The sequence below is a fragment of the Thermobia domestica genome, chromosome 17 (assembly GCF_964235325.1).
Source record: "Thermobia domestica chromosome 17, izTheDome1.hap1.1, whole genome shotgun sequence".
Lineage (NCBI taxonomy): Eukaryota > Metazoa > Arthropoda > Insecta > Zygentoma > Lepismatidae > Thermobia > Thermobia domestica.
Window position 1 is genome coordinate 152,286,714 of NC_137470.1, and position 19,831 is coordinate 152,306,544.

Here is a 19,831-nt window from a genome sequence, read left to right on the forward strand (position 1 = left end):
CTGATGTTATGTGTATAATTGGGAAATGTATATTTGTGGTAAATTTCATAGGAAAAGAATTATAAATACGAAAATTAGAATGAGTAAAACAAAATGTTGCTAAATGGACAAGAAAGTTTTATTTTCGTTTTATTGTTCTTATTTACTGCTCTTTTGACCTGAAATTTTCCACATATGTGTCTTTGCCGACGGGCGAATTCGTTATCAAATTATTTTCCTGCAACAACATATTTATAGACATGCGACAATAATTTTGGACATGAGTGTACACTGTACATATAGACACTCCGACGTCAATACGGAAATGGTAGGTCTTGACCCAAATCGTGTCGTATCTGGATATATATTAGGCATTTAGACCGTAATACAATACTTCATTGTTATAGTATAACATGGAAGTAATAACACTCACAGAAATGTAATAAGTTTATGATATCAGTGTTGTAAAGAGTTTATGTATATCTACAGTATTTTTCCAGTTAGAAATTGTTTTGTCAACATCAAACACGTAAGTGTAACAGATATTACCCTTCAATGTCTATTCGCGAAGTACCTGGAGGAATTTAACATGCAATATCTTCCACCAAATTCGACAGGTGATTCAAAAGGTATATATGTTCGGTAACCTGCCTTGTGGAATGCAAACTGAAACAATCCAATGTATCACGATGAACTGATTCATTAGTATGGACACGAACTTTATGTGATTGTTACATCATAAAGTCTGGATGAAGAAGTTCCATACTATGTACGAATCTCCTGCCATATTCTTTTATTGGTCGGAATCCAAAGACATCAAATGGTTATACAAATCATGTGCAGTTCTTTGGTATATTCTTAACCATTACGTCTTTACCATCTGTCGTCCAACTTGCAATGGATAATTTGTTTATGAATGGACCCCAGTGATCAAGCAGTAGCAAGTTCAAACCATCAAAACTGTAGGTCGCTAGGAGGGGCAATCGTGCATTTAAACGTTGAATCTCGAAAAGTTCTCAACCGTACAGGAATTTTATTAGTTAGTTGTAATCAGCATGGATTGGTCTTTCAAATGGCATGCTTAATTTCTCTGCAGGCGAGTGCTTTCTCCCGAACTTCCCTTGTTAGCCTATTCTCAAAAGGGTTTCACTTAGGTTAGATTTCGGGAATAGTTTCTGCGTTTAGCGTCTTGCCAAGTTCGTTCTTCATATCTACATTCCCTATCTTCTTTCCATCAATAGCTCTCTCTCTTTACACTCAACTTCCCTGAAACTTTTGGTTAGAATCTTATTTCTTAAGGTCCTCACACCGAATATCTTAATCTTCTACAGAATCCAAGTTACTTAAACTACCTAGAAGTAAGGCACGAACTACAACAGAAAAGCCTTTCCTTGCGTTCAACAATAACAGTGTAGAGGCAAAGGATTTGTGAGTTATTGTAAAAGGGAATTCATTGTTCTGTTCAGTGCACAATCAGGAGCTTAGAAGATGTAAAATCTCATGGAACCTGTTCATACATTTGCAGGAACCCCACAGTAATGACTTACTCTTTCTGCTCATGAGCATGTCCATATTTTCACAGAGAGTGTAATTTTTTACTGTGAACGTTGGAACTTCCTGTTTGATTTTTTTCTTTATATTTATGAGGAAAATGAAAACAGCAGTTTGAGTAATCTTTGTGCATCACGGCGGGAACACATTTTTTATTGTGGTATCAATACGTTAATCTAATCTATCCGTTTGTATCAGTTATTAACTAAAATAAGTTTTACAAATATTTCGTTTGCTCTGACTGTAACATAAGTATTCTATTAGGTCTTGTTTCCATATTGTGAAACCAAACAATAACACACTGATCAAGGCTATGTGATAATACAGGATGGGGCAAGTAAAAGTGGCCCGGAGAACAGAGATTCAGGGTACAAAGAAACAGCAAAGGAAAGGAAATAGTTCGCTTATCTGCTTATAGCGGATGTTGAAAATGACCACCATTCATCTCTTGGCACTTTTGGTCCCTGGTCAGAAAGTTGCAGAAGACAGATCGAAGCTGGGCTGCTTGAATTTCTGCAATCTCATCAGCAATGTTCTGCTGCAGTTCTTGAAGACTATGAGGATTGCTAGGATACACCTTGTGGTTTGAGGTGTGATTTGTGGTTTCACCACGAAAAGTAATTGCACACGGACAGGTCAGGTGACCGACGTGGCCAGCTAGGGCCGACACCAGACTGACCTCTGCTGACAATTTTATCAGAAGTGAAGGCTGCGGAAATGTGATCCGTGGAGTATTCGTCCGCATAATCAACGTGATTTGTCAGTCTTTTGTGACAGGCTTCGGGTTGATTTGGTAGAACTCTGGAGCATTTTCTGGTTAACTGCACCCACAATTTCAGGTGTTCGGACATGTTTCGGCATGTTTTTTGCCTTGTTCAAAACAGATCCTATCTGAGGTCATTTTGTGACTAATCGTTCCATTGCACTCTTTGCTGGCGCTTTGACAACATGAAATTCATGAGCAAACAACTGACCACACTTTCCACGAATTTGTTTTCACGTAACTTTCCACAATTAACACTCTCTGCTGCACTGTGAGTACCATCTTCACCTGTGCACTGCTCAACTCACACTGACACAGCCCGCACTAAGATCTAAATCGGTGGTGTACGTACACGTGGTGTGTTTCCATGCAAACATTCACATCCAAATGTATCCACTCGTCCTGGCCACTTTTATTTGCCCCACCCAAACACAGTCACGTAACAGTTTCAACAAAATAACTGTTTTCATCAGACTTCCACTATTACGTGACTACCACCAGAAATAGCAAAATTACGATTTTGTATATTCAACCGAACTCTGGAAGCAAAAACAACATAGTAAAGTTACCTGTATTTTGAATCAACGAATTATCCCCTCACAGTGTGTCCTTTCTGAAAGGAATGTAATAATTTAATGCCAACTTCAATGTGTTGCGTTGTAGTCACGTAGTCTCTACTCTAGAAAACGAATGTCAACGTCAAATGAACTGTTCTCCGTTTCTGGTCATGCTCACGACTGATTGATTTGACTCACACTGACGAAACGATCGACGTGACTATTTAAGAAGAGACCTACAGTTCAAACTGCAATCCGAATGCTTTAATGCATTCAACTTTCCCCCATCGATAGTCGAACCCTGGTTCTCGTGCACCAAAAGCACATGGCTAGTCACTTTTTGAGGGAATAGGACACGTTCCTGACTGAAGTACCTTGGCTGGTGAGGTTTCGATTAATTCCCCTTCTTTGAAGCACAGCGCAGACAGAAGACTGTACGTAATACGAACAAAATTAAACATTACTCTCTTCGAGGTAGCTCAGCAGTACAGTTGTCGTCTCTATTGCAAATGAGTTTTTGCTTTGCTAGCAAGCCATATGTCTGTGGGTTTTTACGAGATTGTGCCAGTCCTCGTCACTCTCTTCTTTCCGTCTATTATCTCATTCAGTTTCACTTCTCGTAAGCGTCCTTTAATCTTATAGTGTATAACCATATACGTTAAACTAAACATTTCATGTCATTTTCCTTGTAACTTTTGTTCTATTTTACAGATGATCGCCAATTTCGGTTTGGCCTTCGTACTATCAGCGTTAAATCTTTGTGTCTTCTGCAAGGACCAGCCAAGAAGCGCCGTGTTCTGGCCGTGTCTCCACCTGTACGGATGTTCTAGATGCTCCCTTAGGTGGAGACACGGATACTGCTTCCAGTGCGGCATGGCTATCAAAGAAGTCTATCCTCACAGATGTAGTTCAGGATTGTGCATTAAAATGGGGAAATTTTTCGATGCATGTCCATACAATCGAAGTGATCATTAAGTAAGTATCATAGTACAATTTGTATTAACTTTATAAAACTGGATCACTCACTGAGAAATCGATTTGAGTTCGCTGTTTACAACATATATTTGGCAGTGTCTGTGTTTGCGTCATTACTCCCGTTGAACAGAGAATACTCAGTGCGTTTTTCTTCAACATTGGTTGCTTGATTAAGGCAAATGCATGTTAAACAGCTGCTTAACGATATCATTGCAAGTGTAAGTTGACTCATTTAGATATCACCACCTGAAACCAGAAGCATTAGCAATAGTGTTGACTCCACTATTGGCTATGGATTCAAACTTTTGACTCACACTGTGTTAAAAAACATTGTAACAGGGTGTCTACTGACCTGGAAAACCTTGAAAACCTGGAATTAGCCTGGAATTTACTTTTGGACCTGGAAAACCTGGAAATAGCCTGGAATTGGACGAGGAACCTGGAAGTTTTGTTTTTAAAATATTGTTTTTGGGATTGGTATGAAATTAGTATATTTCTGTAAAATGCAAGAAAGTTATATACTACAGCATAAGTTAAAAGCCAATAATAGCTTATTCAGTGAAGACGTAGTTGAGAAAGAGAGGCAGAGTGCAGGCGATGGATGTTTTTGGAAAGTATGTTGAGGTTACAAGAAGAGACTGAATAAGATTTTATTTGTTTGGCATGGTCGTTGCGAGTAACAGTGATTACAAAAAGAGATAAATTAGTTCCCGATTATGAGAGTAAGGTGATTGAAAAAGTTAAATTTCATGATCAATTAAGTTTGTGTCTTACACTGAGGGAATACTGGCATACAAGCTAGAAGCTTTCTCTGTAGTTGCTGCTTATTTGCATAGTATGAATCCAGCTTATTTGCTGCTTTGTGAAGACATTGGTTTACATGTTTCTGTAGTAAGAGTAGTAGACAGGTCTGGAACAACATTCCGCATATACTCCTGTGCCGAAGCTTTTTAACAGAAGTCCAAGCCCGCGGATGTCGCAATGAACACCATTCCCGGTGGCCGAAAGGCGTATCACCGGGAAAAAGTAAAATTGCCCACATCTTAACGGAATCACTTTTTGTATTTAGGTTAACATTTTACTAGTCTTGCAATAAATCCTGTTACACACTAACAATTAACATTTTATTTTTCAGCCATTAAAATGGCGAAAAGTAAAACTAAATTCCAGGACTTGTGGAAAGGCCAGTGGAAATGGGTTATTAGATCCAACGATCCATTTAAAGCAGATTGTAAACTCTGCAGAACTGATCTTGACATTTCAAATACGGGAGCTGGATCATTGAAATCTCATGAAAAAGGAAAGAAACATCAAATAGCTGTTAAAGCTCTTAATGCACAATGTGCGATCGTAAAGTTCTCAAGCAATGTTAACAAGGAGCCTTCCTGTACAAAAAATTCTACAGCGTCTTCCAGTTCAGTTGTTCAGGAGAAAAATGAAAGCCCAGCAAAAACTAGTGGTGTAATAAAGAGTTATCTTATCAAAGATCAAGTGACGAAAGCAGAAATAATCTGGACATTACACAAAGTTACGTCATGCATCGGCCAGAAGCCAAGCGAGTGCAACGGATTTGTTTCCTTTAATGTTTCCTGAGTGTGAAGTCGCTAAAAATATGCAGTTATACAAAGACAAAATAGGTTATGTTATCACTTTTGGATTGGGTCCATATTTCCAACAGAAGTTACTTCGTGAACTACAAAATTGTGAATTTTTTGCAGTATCGTTCGACGAAAGCCTAAACACTATCCCACAGAAAAATCAAATGAACTTAGTAGTTCGTTTCTGGCACAGTGACGAAAATAAAGGTTTAACACGTTATTTAACATCTGTATTCCTCGGACATACTACTGACCAGGATTTGTTAAGTGCATTTATAAATACTTTTAAGGACAAGGGTCTCGATTTTTGTAAGTTACTTCAGGTTTATCTTGATAGCCCCAACGTTAATTTGAAATTTCTGAGTGATATGATGGCCTATCTGAGTGAAGAAAATGGTGAAGGTCCACAGCTTTTGGAAACAGGAACGTGCTCTTTATATATTGTTAATGGGGCTTTTAAAACTGCGCATACCAAAGCTGGTTGGAATGTGACAGAGTTTTTGAGAGCGTTGTACTACTTATTCAAGGACTTCCCTTCAAGAAGAGCAGATTTCATGGCAGCATCTGGAACAGCAGTTTAAATTCTGTTCTATTAGGTGCGTGGAGAATTCTAAAGTTATCAACTGTGCCATAACTATGATTCCTGCCTTAAAAGTTTATGTTGATGCAGTGAAAACAAAACCTCCTGAAACATCAAACTCCTCTAAAGTAAAAGCCCACATCTCTGATGTACTGTTGCCTGCTAGATTAGGGTTCCTTCAGTCCGTATCTGTACAACTAGAAGAATTCCTCACTAAGTACCAGACAGACAGTCCATTACTACCGTTTCTATGGAATGACCTAAACACGTTGATTCGTAGTTTAAGCCGCTTCGTGAAAGATGATCTCTTAAAAGTAGATAAAACTTAAAAAAAAAAACTGACCTCAATAGATGTTTTTGATTAGGGCATCTTAAAACCACTTAATCTAGTTGATGTTGGATTTTCTGTGGTTACATCTCTTAAAGGAGTAAAGGATATTAATATATATTGAACTTTAAGAAAGAATGCAGAAGATTGTTACAAGAACTGTGTAAAAAAACTTATGCTAAAATGTCCTTTAAAATACAGTGTAACAATTTGCAGATTGCTTGTCTCCAGAAACTATGACCAACGAAACCCTTCGTGAATCACGTATCAGACTCGCCCTGGAGACATTTGTCGAGAAGGAGCAAATAACACATGTAAATGCTGATATGGTGAATTTGGAATATTTAAAATTTTGTTCAGACCAAAACACAGCACGAAAACTCAAATTTCAGTTACAAAAATGACAGATTACACGTTTTTCTCCATGATCTGTTAAGAAGGTGTCTCCAATGCGTTTAAAACATTCATGTATAAGATATGTGTACTTTTCCATAGCAACGCAGCAGTGGAAAGGAGTTTCTCCATTAACAAAGAGTGCATTGTTGAAAATCTCCAAGAGGAGTGCTTGATTGTCCAGAGAAGTATGTTGGTTGCTGTGCGTGTTGCTGGTGACATTCGTAATATTAAAGAGTATGATCCAGTATATGAGGAATGCATCAAGCAGAAGAAATGAATATCTGAAAGACTGTGGTGAAAAAGAAGAAAGAGCAGCTCGAGAAAAGAAAGATATTAAGAAGAAAATAAATGAGTTGGAATTAAAGAAGAAATGAATACTAACTGACGCCGAAGCAGAAGTAGATGCGTTGGAAGAACAGGCGAAAAAGTTAAAAGGGATGTTGAACTCTAGAAGTTAAATGTCAAAAACTGTTCACTATGAAAGTTGTTTTCTATATTTGTTCATATAATGTGCGTGGTTCCATAACATTTTCAGTTTCTTAAACTTTCATGTTACAATACATTTTTAAATAAAATATAACTGATGGCCAGTCCCCATCCAAGAAGAATGTGCAATAACGTTTAACAATATGGACTACTTTGCGTTAAGAATTTGTATTATATATGATCATTTTCTTTTTACTTCTAAACTAATACTAGTTTGACAAAAATGGCGGGAAAATAGCTTACTCACCGCTAAGTCCTACCAATACTTAGCATAAAATACCACAAGAGTGCTTTAAAGGGAAGTGCTTGTAGTAAAATACTCTTGTGGTATTTTATCCCATAACTTAGCGGTGAGTAAGCTATTTTCCCGCCATTTTTGTCATTGTTTATCAAGACTCACGTGCTATTACTATAATATTAGTTTATTTGAAGTAATGTTTTTGACGGAAATTTACTATTATGCAGGGTGAACCTTAACTAAAATTATAAACTTCGGGAGGTGATTCTGGAGCCCGAAACAAGAAGTACCTACCTCTAACTTTTCTCGACGGTATAGTTTTGGAGCTACAAGGTGCCGAAAGTGTGGAAAAATAAACTTCCGAGTCCTATATTTCCAATCCTATCAAACGTAGAGAGTGCAGCTTAATATCTCTTTAAGGAAGTCTTATCTGTTCTGAACATATGATTTCCTTTGTGAGATTTTAAGCAGCACTCTCTACTTTGGTTAACTTTGGAAATATAGGCATCGGAAGTTCATTTTTCCACACTTTCGGCACCTTTTAGCTCGGAAACATGCGTCCTGGAGAAGAGTTAAAGAGGATTTTTTTTTTTCTTGTTTGGGTGCCGAGAATAATTTCCCGAAGTTTGTCGGTTTAATTAAGGTTTTCCCCTGAATAGTATTCTTACATTAGGATATTTAAAGCTACTGCACATTTTTCTCAACCGGCCTTCTGGTAGGGGATATTTTAATTAAACATTTTCTTATGTAAAATGTTTGAGAACCTACATTTCAGTTAGTTTTTTCTTTTCATCTTATCACTTAAAGAAACTATCACTTGCCATATACATTCTCTAATTATAACCAGTTTTTGTTAAGAACTATATAAAATTGCATTAACTTATACGTGTCACAATAAATGTCACTCTACTGAATAGATCTGGAAAAAAGGAAAAATAAACCTTGAAAACCTTGATAAAACCTGGAATTTGAAAATGAACATTTAGTAGACACCCTGTGTAACCATGATATCAATATAAAGTTAACTCCAATGAAGCAAGCACAGTACAGAAACGTTAGTTTTGCTGTATCGGGATCAAGACCGTGCGTCATTACTTATTCTCAGTGTGGCAAAGTGACGATGCACTTTTTGTGATCGACAAGGTTTTAGACAGAGAAGGTATGATCTGTTCTCTTTGAAAAGTGGCAAAGTAGATTTAATTACAGGTATCTTCATTTCTATTTAATGTAAGACATTTTAAATTGTAATAACTTAATTTTTACCTTTGATGATATTCTCCGTTCATTTTTCTCCGTACGAGGGAAGGGTATGATGTCATTCAGAAATAATTGCACCAAATTAGGTGTAGGAGTAGGTAATGGGGATAGAAAAGAATGTGTGGAAGCATTCGTTTCGCAGGCATTTGGAATCAGAAATAATGGGCCCTACAGTTCAGAAGAAGTATGGCCTGTCAATCAGATATTGATGGAACGGAGCCTTTGCTCGCTGTAATGGCCAATGCAGAAGTAGTTAAATAAAGTAGAGTGAAAACAAAAAAGATAAGCTGAAGAGAAAATGCGCCAATGTCCGCCCTCAATCCCACCAGGCAAACGCCGGGATACTAAATCTACCAACTGCCCCTGCCATTACTTATTGGGTATGCATCATAAGTTAGCTTAATGAAATTATATTAAGAAAATAAAGAAAATATGTACAGAAATTAATCATTGGCGTTGCGAGAAGTTTTCCAGGGAAGGAGTCGAAATGAAGTTGCTGTTTTTCCTCACACTATAAGATGATGTCAGTACGCAAGTATTAAATGTTTGAACCCACCAATATTAACTGATTTCATTTGTACGCATTTTTGATATCTACGACGTAGCTCCTACCAATATTAAAGTATTGCATGTTTGTGAGACGAACTTAGATATATATTTCGGGATTAGTGATGTTTAAAATGGTAACGAATGTGGACGGCCATGACAAAAATAACGGTTTGAATACAGTAATACTACTATGTTAACGCAAAGGACAAAAAAAAATATTTGAATTTGGTCTACTGACCACTAGAAAGCAGCAAAATGTATTGGATAGAAACAGTCTCGTAACAACAACTTCGCCTTACTAGTGGTGCATATCCAATCGACAAGAGATAAGGTGGTAATGGCAAGGGCGGTTGATAGATTTAGTATCCCGGTATTCGCCTGGTGGGACTGAGGACGGCCATTGGCGCATCTTCTCTTCAGCTCATCTTTTCTGTTTTCATTCTACTTTATTAAACTACTTCTGCATTGGCCGCAACAGCGAGCAAAGGCTCCGTCCCATCAATATCTGATTGACATGCCATACTTCTTCAGAACTCTAGGGCCCATTATTTCTGACTCCGAACGCCTGCGAAACGAATGCTTCTACACGTTCTTTTCTATTCCCATTACCTACTCCTACACCAAGTTCGATGCAATTATCCCTGAGTAACGTCACACCCTTTCCTCGTTAGTAATTATTTTGCAATGACGAGTTCATTTCTAATATTATTTTGTATATCTTTATATGTCTTTAAATAGAGAAATTAAAATAACTGTGGAGCGACTTTACTTTGAGGTTCTCTCGTTTTTTTCTTTGTGTGTGTGTATGTATGTATGTATATTTGTTAGTTACATACATACATACATACATACATACATACATACATACATACATACATACATACATACATACATACATACATACATACATACATACATACATACATACATACATACATACATACATACATACATACATACATACATACATACATACATACATACATACATACATACATACATACATACATACATACATACATACATACATACATACATACATACATACATACATACATACATACATACATACATACATACATACATACATACATACATACATACATACATACATACATACATACATACATACATACATACATACATACATACATACATACATACATACATACATACATACATACATACATACATACATACATACATACATACATACATACATACATACATACATACATACATACATACATACATACATACATACATACATACATACATACATACATACATACATACATACATACATACATACATACATACATACATACATACATACATACATACATACATACATACATACATACATACATACATACATACATACATACATACATACATACATACATACATACATACATACATACATACATACATACATACATACATACATACATACATACATACATACATACATACATACATACATACATACATACATACATACATACATACATACATACATACATACATACATACATACATACATACATACATACATACATACATACATACATACATACATACATACATACATACATACATACATACATACATACATACATACATACATACATACATACATACATACATACATACATACATACATACATACATACATACATACATACATACATACATACATACATACATACATACATACATACATACATACATACATACATACATACATACATACATACATACATACATACATACATACATACATACATACATACATACATACATACATACATACATACATACATACATACATACATACATACATACATACATACATACATACATACATACATACATACATACATACATACATACATACATACATACATACATACATACATACATACATACATACATACATACATACATACATACATACATACATACATACATACATACATACATACATACATACATACATACATACATACATACATACATACATACATACATACATACATACATACATACATACATACATACATACATACATACATACATACATACATACATACATACATACATACATACATACATACATACATACATACATACATACATACATACATACATACATACATACATACATACATACATACATACATACATACATTATGTGTTACATTCATTCATTCATTATGTGTTACATTCATTCATTCATTATGTGTTACATTCATTCATTCATTCATTCATTATGTGTTACATTCATTCATTCATTCATTCATTATGTGTTACATTCATTCATTCATTCATTCATTATGTGTTACATTCATTCATTCATTCATTCATTATGTGTTACATTCATTCATTCATTCATTCATTATGTGTTACATTCATTCATTCATTCATTCATTATGTGTTACATTCATTCATTCATTCATTCATTATGTGTTACATTCATTCATTCATTCATTATGTGTTACATTCATTCATTCATTCATTCATTATGTGTTACATTCATTCATTCATTATGTGTTACATTCATTCATTCATTCATTATGTGTTACATTCATTCATTCATTCATTATGTGTTACATACATACATTCATTCATTATGTGTTACATACATACATTCATTCATTATGTGTTACATACATACATTCATTCATTATGTGTTACATACATACATTCATTCATTATGTGTTACATACATACATTCATTCATTATGTGTTACATACATACATACATTCATTATGTGTTACATACATACATACATTCATTATGTGTTACATACATACATACATTCATTATGTGTTATATATATTAGTAAGTGCTGAAACTAACTCGTAAAGGATGGAACTTATATTCTTGCTTCTTCCTTTAGGAACCCGGTTCGATATTGAATAAAAGCTGTATGATGTTCACACAAGGAAACAATTACGTCCGAAGAAATCTAATCAGAGCGTACAAGTTACAAAAGAAGCACTGTTTTTAAAGGTCATTGAAACCTTGATATTGATAGTTTTAAAAAATCCCTAATGTTATATAGTATTAAGAACGTTATGTTATGTTAGGAATGTAATGTTATGCATTTTATTCGATGTTAAAATTTTCATAAAGTTTTGAATTTGCTTTTTAATTACAATAGTCATATTAAAGCAAACGCCAAAAATATAGGCAGGTTGCGCGCGCACCTTACAGCTCGCTGTTGTCAACTTTCCCTTGTCATGTACCACCTCCTTCCCCTCCTGCTGCAGGAGTAAGCAGACGACAGCCGTTTACCTAGCCACAGCTCAAAGCCTGCGTTCTGCCGTAACCAATCTTCAACATTATGTAAATTAATCATAGTGTACAGTGACATTTAATGCTCAAGTCTTCAATAAATTAAAAATGTAGTCGTTATTTTTTCTTATTTCCAAACAAAGTACTGTATTCAGGTTCACTTAGGTGATGAAATAGGTTTGCCACATTACATTATTAGCAGAACCAATAGAGGAGAAAGTCTGAGCTCTCAGGCAGTACCAATGGTCGGCCGCTACGCGGCGCGCTTGTCGCTCTAGACAAAAGAAAGGTATCTACTTACCACTCGGCAATCAGCTGGCAGACGGAATAAGATGTACAACCTTTATAGAGTGCATTTTTTGGTGTTGTTGCATTCAGGGCGTCAATCAAACTATTTACATCTCTTGTAAATTCTTCTGTTGGTTCACTTCCCGTAAGTTCTTCTACCTTAACGACATCTCTGTAAAACTTCATTCCGTTTGCCATAGAAGCACTGAATAACTGAGAAGCCATTCGTACATTCATCCTTTGAAATGAAGAAGGATTTATATGAGAGGAAGTCAGTTTGGGACAAACCCTCATTCCCGCATATGCGGGTGTTATGTCAGTTTCATACACTCGCCTATAAAAATCGTAATTCACGGTCCGGTTGCAGTAAAGAGCTTCGCTTTTGTCGTGAAAATAATTTCTCATACATTTTATTATATGCACAGCATTCGAAAAGGCCCAAAGTTTTCTAGTTTCGTCAGCAGGATTAGGAATGCAGCATTTTAAGTTTCCTTTCTGTCCAGAATTCCCTGAACTTCTCCAAACTTTCTTGTTTGACTGACTACCATCTGCGGTAAAGCCAATAATTCTTGCACCAGCCCGTTCAAGTTGTAGAACAACTTGAATTAATATTTTACAAATAATATCTCCAGAAGCATTTTTGCTTGCGTAAACAGCAACCGGCTGAACCCAACTATGCATATGAGGCACAAACATGAACACTAGTGCGTAGTTTGCGATATCATCTCTGCTTTCTTCTGGGGTGTAATCACCGAAATCTACTAACCCTCCACTTTCAAAGAGTTCCGAGTTGAAACGCACTTCGTCTCGCAGTTTAACTTCGTCAAATATAACGATACCAAATCGTTTGTTTTCGTCGTTTTTCCCGCGAAAATAATTTTCAATAGCTTTCAAAGCGTACTCATTGATCCCGTAAGGGCATTTAAGCCCCTTCACAAGCTTCACCGGTATTTCAACGGTTTCTCCCTTTATTATAAAAGAATCTACTTTTAAAATAAATTCGACTGCAAAATGAATATCACACACGAAACACTTTCCTGTAAGATTTCTATCACTTCGAGGAATAGCCCTTACCCACTTCGAAAATTCTTCTTCGTTTTTAGGAGGCGCAAAAAAACGGTTTGCATCCCAAACCACGATATCCTTACTTACAGTTAGGAACAAAGCACGTAGGCATTTTAACTTCGCCTGTCCGTCACGTCGCATGAAAAGCAAAGAAACGTACACACACACACACTAAGAAACTTGTACAACAGATTCATTTACAATCTCCACAACACAAAAATTTAAATGTTCAAAAAACAACAAAAAAGCCACCCAAGCCATTACATCACAACGCGCTTTCTTCACAATGGTTCGCGCTTCTTCGTCTCCCGAGAAGAATTGTATCTTTAGCAGCAATGCTGCCGCCTAGCGTAGGTGGACAATATTTCAGTACTATAGTCCATTCAAACTACGAGGAGAGCTCAGACTTTCTCCTCTATTGGTTCTGTTATCAGTATAAATATTTTGAATAATCGAGCGCGGAAGACCGCTTGCCTTCTACTTCATTAGTATTCAGTATATTTTGAGTTATCGGTCATTCTGACTAAAGTTTTTAGTCTTTCTTTCAGTAACACCCGTGAACGCTGGATAGTTCACTTTATTGTAACGAAGTAACTGAAAACAGAGAAGTTTAAAATACCAAAGTCAAGACTTAACGAATTCCTCAGTCGTCAAAGTCACTTGTCTCGTCTTCCTCATGGTCGAAGTGGGAGGAGCTGTCGTCACTGCTACTGCTGTCCTCATTCAAGTTGATAACAATAGGTTTAAGAATCCTATCCCTTGAACATTCACGTAGATAATCGTTCTCTTGTAGCTTTTCCGCATGAGCTACGCGTGTCTCCCAATCGCTTCTTGTCACCGAATCCAAAATGTCGTGAGTTATTCTCTGTACGTCAGCTAATTTAAATGTCTTGTTACGCTCTGCTACTTCTCCCTTCACTTTTGCCCAAATCAGCTCAACAACAGGGTTATATTGACAGTGGTAAGGAGAAAGTCTGATACTTCGTGACCATGCTGGAGAGCGATTTCGTTGAGCTCACATGTTTTCCCTGGCGCATTCCCGCGGACTTTCAACAACAGCTCGGCCCGTGTTACTCTATCTGAGTGGGATATGTTTCGTTTTTTTAGCCACTGGATGATCTGTGGTTTGTTGGTTGAGGTGCAAGGATCTTTTTCAGTTAGCGTTAAATGTAGCAAACTTCCAAACGCGCGCGAAACATGAAACCTTGACAGTGACTGAGCAAGACAAATGTAAATGTGGCAAGTGCGTAGGTTGCTAGTTGGCTGTTGCTCTCTCCTCTCACTTCTTGTTGCGCGCGCAACCCGCCTATATTTTTGGCGTTTGCTTTAGTAAGTTTCCTGTTTTGGTTGTGTACATAGATATTAATTATAGTTTAAATTGACTGCTTTTTTGTTTTAAATAATATACTTATACAATACTTTTGTTCTGTAGCTACCATGTAAAGGTAAAATTTACATCATTTAGATAGTAAGAAATGATTGCCTTCATTGTAAAAAGAAGTCTTGAAAGTTATATATATTATGACGAAAAAAATAAATTGAAATATTTATAAATGAAGTTCATTTTACTCATAGTAACACATAGAGATACTGATAAATGGAAACACAACTAAACCAGCATTCAGCGAAATCCACATATTTGATATTTTATATAGCCCCTCCCTCCTAGATTCAATAATAGATAGATGCAAAAGCATTTTCTGATCTAAGTTAACTCTGGAAAATTAACGTTAATTAACGTATGTGTCTTGACACAATTCAAACGACCTAAGAAACGTCTTCATACGAGGTAATGTGACGAAATCAAGACACACTGTGTAGTGACGTGGAAAATAATTGCCAAGTTGAAGACAAGCTGTCCAAAGGGTTGCCTACGTACTCTTCTTAGACCGTTAGATCGATTTTGGTAATTTTTGCTACATAACTGGATCATGGGCTAACTTAAATTTTAGATATGTTACGTTATTTAAATTCACATCCTAAAGGGTAGAACAAATGATGTCAAAATTTATGTAAAAAATTAAACGTCTCACGATCTTGTGAACCTAGAAAGATGAAACTGGGTTTGCAAATTCTTTATATGAAATAAATTGACCCGTGTCCTAGTGCCTCTGAAAATTCTCATTTCATAAAGGGGGTCCCTATAACTACATATATAGAAATCAATATAACTATGATTGTTTGCTAACTCCATGTAGACCTCTATACCGATTTTGATAATTTTCAGTACATGACTGGACCATGGACTAACTGAGGTGTCGGTCATTTTACTTTCATTAAAGTGCCTATTCTAAGGAAAGAGCAGAGAGTGTCAAAATGTAAGAAGAAATTTAAATATCTCCCGAACCTGTCAACTTAGGAAGATGAAATTAGGTATATTTTCATTTAAAATGATCGGAATCAAGTTCCAGAGATTTTGAAAATCCCCGTTGTAAGGGGGCAGCTACTATATATTACTTTGTCCCATATAGGTTGTAGGTAAAGCGTCCGGAATCGACTCCCACTACCAGCTTTTATTATAAAAATTCCACTATAAACAGTATTTTACAAAATACTATACATATAATTTCTCTAAGTTTGCAAGGTGAGATATAGGTAGACTTTGACCGTAAGGTCGCAGACAGGATCTCTACAGAGACCCGTAGCAGGCTAAGCAGAGTGGAGTTAGGGACCCAATGCTCCGTGGTAAGCAGAGTGTTGGTTAGGTGACCACAGAACCTCGTAGCAGGCTAAGCGGCTGAGGCTAGGATTCCCAAACAGAGCCCGTAGCAGGCTAATCTGGGAGAAACGATAGACCAAGAGTCCCGTAGCAGACTAGAGGCCTGGGGTTAGGTTACTCCTAATGGTTACTCCAAACAGTAGAAGGGACACCAGAAAAATGAAACTGGTACCTATTTGCTGTCGTCCACCAAATTTATAGGGGTCCTCGGGTGGCGGTGGCGCTGCTGTTACGTGGGAGGAGCCAGGAGTCCGTCGTTTGCAGGTGATAGTGGATCCATCAGGTGTGTAGAATCCTCTTGCTAAACCATGTGCTCGTGTTTATAAACATTAGCGTGAAGAGTTATTTATACACAACACCACGTGGGACATTACAATATTAAAAACTTTGTTTGTCCATGAACACTTGTAGACCGCTGTACCGATTTTGATGATTTTGGGTGAGTGGGCCATGGCTTTGAGATTTTTGTCATGCTAGTTTGATTAAAATGCGTAACCTAAGTGGGGCTGGAAGTCAATATTTATGTGAAAGACTGAGTCTGAGTATTTCACTATTTTATTAACTTAGGAAAATGAAACTCGGTATATCAATTATTCGTTTAAAATAAACGAGCTTATGTCCCAGTTTTTGAAACTCCATTTTAAGGGGGGCAAGATGTGTTTATGTTCCAGGATAACTTTGAAACGCCTGGATCCATTTCAACGAAACTTGGTACACTTTATCACCTATAATCTGAAAAAAAAATACACTGTATGAAGAGGAGGAAACTACAGACATGTAAAAATAATCGAAAACGAGCAATATTATTGTCGATCCATAGTTCTAACGGTCGTTGAGATAGTGACTTCCCGATGTCGTTTAAGTCCAAATTCAGCCTCCATTAACACCTCTAAAGGGTGCAAGAGAGTGCCTTAAAATAATCGAAAACAATCGATATTAGAGTCCAATCCAAATTTCTTGGGGTCGCTAATGTGATTCATGACAGACCCGGTGACATTTAAGAAAAGGGGAATGTCTGCTAGCCCGGTAATATTCGTCGTTTATTTATTTATTATACTCATTTCTTTATTTTGCATAGCCCTTACTCTCCCCTTGCGAAGAACGGGACTCCAGGCACTAGATTTATAATCGACAATAGGAAAAATCTCTCAATTTAACGTCCCATGATTATGCCCGTTAGGTTAAGGGTGATGGATGATTTAGGCAGATGAATACTGATGGAAGAATTGGTGGAATGAAAAAATGGGAGGAAACGAGGGTACTCCGAGAGAACACACTCACGATATTGTCCACCATAAACTTACTTGAATGGGGATCGAACTAGGGACCCCAAGTACCAGAGGTAAGCGCTCTACCACTGAGCCACTGTGCCCTTCATTCGACAATTGGAACCGTGAGAAAGTTAGTAGTGATAATTTCTATAACTTGCCACCGCGCCAATTTCAAAACCAACCTTGTTATAATGTTTAAAAAACAGTACTAAGCTGACAACCCGAAAGTAAAGTATCGTCGTTTTGATTATCTCTGAACATGAGTGTTAATAATTGTCCTCGAAATTTCAATGTTTGTATTTTTGTTGTACGAATTAAAAACACTAAAATGAATAACGTGGAAAACGAAAGAAAAAGAAGGAAATAATGTGATTCGATATTTCGTTTTTTTATTATTATTATTATTATTCAATAAATGATTAAGACGCATGAATGTTATCAGGGGTGTAACTGTAATCGTGCAAAACCCCGCAATGCGGGAGGAGAACACTTGTAAGGGGGCCCTTCACCCTACCTCCTAATAGGTCGAATCAACATGCTTTTCAGTTTTGTATTAATCGGCAATGTTCTAACACCCTCCCCCTTTTCCGGCTATATCTGAAGCAAGAAGCAATTAAAAGTGTGTGAAAAGTTAAAGTTCAGACATCATTTAGATACAAACGTTTCAAAAAGGTCAAATGTTATTTTGATGAGTTGTGTGAAGATAGTCGTCTCAGTGACAGTGAATCAAACTTTGGAATTAGCGTCTATATTAAACTATTTGGCATACTAAATTCAGTTACATTGTCGTTTTACTCTGTGTGAGATACAGTATCCAAATTTTTCTTTTTTTGTTTCCTGCCAATATAATTCATCTCACTGATGATGAAATTCTAAGAAAGGCACAGATACTTCAAACAACTTGCAAATGTGATATTGGTTCTTCGTTTTCGATGCAAGTAATTTGCTTTATGAAACAGCTGAAATATAAAATAAGAGTTCAGAATTCTGTGTTTGACCTAACAAGGCTTTTAATTGTGGAATATAAGTCATTCGCGTCTAGCTTTTCAGACCTTACTGCCACGTAATTGTTGCTTTTCACGCTCCCTGTCTCTGAGAGTTCTGCGGAGAGGTTGTTCTCAAAATTGAAATTCATTAAATACTATGCGAGAAGCACAATGTGCCAAAATAGATTAAGAAATCTAACACTGCTCACAATGAATGCGGACGAAGCTCAAAAATGGATGTACGGGAGTTAGTAAAAGGTTTTTGCTGACAGGAAAGCAAGAAGAAAACCATGCATTTAATTCCTGCTACTCTTCATGAAGACTGACGTCGCCGACTGCAAAAGGTAAGTCCATCTTCCATTCTGAAGCTAAGGCCGGCCCTGACTATTGTGGTTTCTCCGATGATGATAGATGTACATTCACATTACATGGTTGATGACAAATTTGAAGAATTTTATTGGTTAATAGTCTAGTGGCTGCTTGAAAGAAAAGAACTTGCGAGTGTAGGTGAAGGAAAACTGGTTATGCAAAATTTTGACTTCATTCTTAACCCTCAACTGGTGTAGTGAATTTTTAATGCATAATTAGTGCCGCGAGATTCGTGGGACCCCTTATTAACTATTAAATATGAAAAGAAGCACAGTTACTTTTGAATGAAAAACTTGTTTTAGTTATATATTATAGCTATAGGACATAACGCACCATAGATATAATAAAGAAATATAGCAATGTGCATGGATATAACCTGCTCATACCAGTCTGGTTTCAGTTTTCTAATGTAAATAAAAGATAGCTTTATATATGGCTTCACTGACACTGATATGCAAATTATAGTAAACGAACTCCTGAAAATTAGTCAATGGAAGGCAAGACATTTTACAAATTTGTGAAATTTTTGAAGTATATACAGGGTATTAGTTTCGCCAAATTTGCAAAGGTCT

The 19,831-nt window shown here is 36.4% G+C and overlaps 1 protein-coding gene across 3 annotated transcripts in view; it reads left to right on the forward strand.

Annotated features, from left to right (window-relative positions):
* LOC145674422 (uncharacterized) overlaps positions 1–15,468 on the forward strand; it is a 77,772-nt gene extending 62,304 nt beyond the window's left edge. For all 3 annotated transcript variants that reach the window (XM_081744454.1, XM_081744456.1, XM_081744457.1), the window contains 2 exons: positions 3,562–3,825; positions 12,164–15,468. In XM_081744454.1, the coding sequence (XP_081600580.1) occupies positions 3,562–3,825 (264 nt within the window). In that variant the 3' untranslated portion in view covers positions 12,164–15,468. The remainder of the gene's footprint in view (positions 1–3,561; positions 3,826–12,163) is intronic.
* Positions 15,469–19,831: the final 4,363 nt, after the last annotated feature.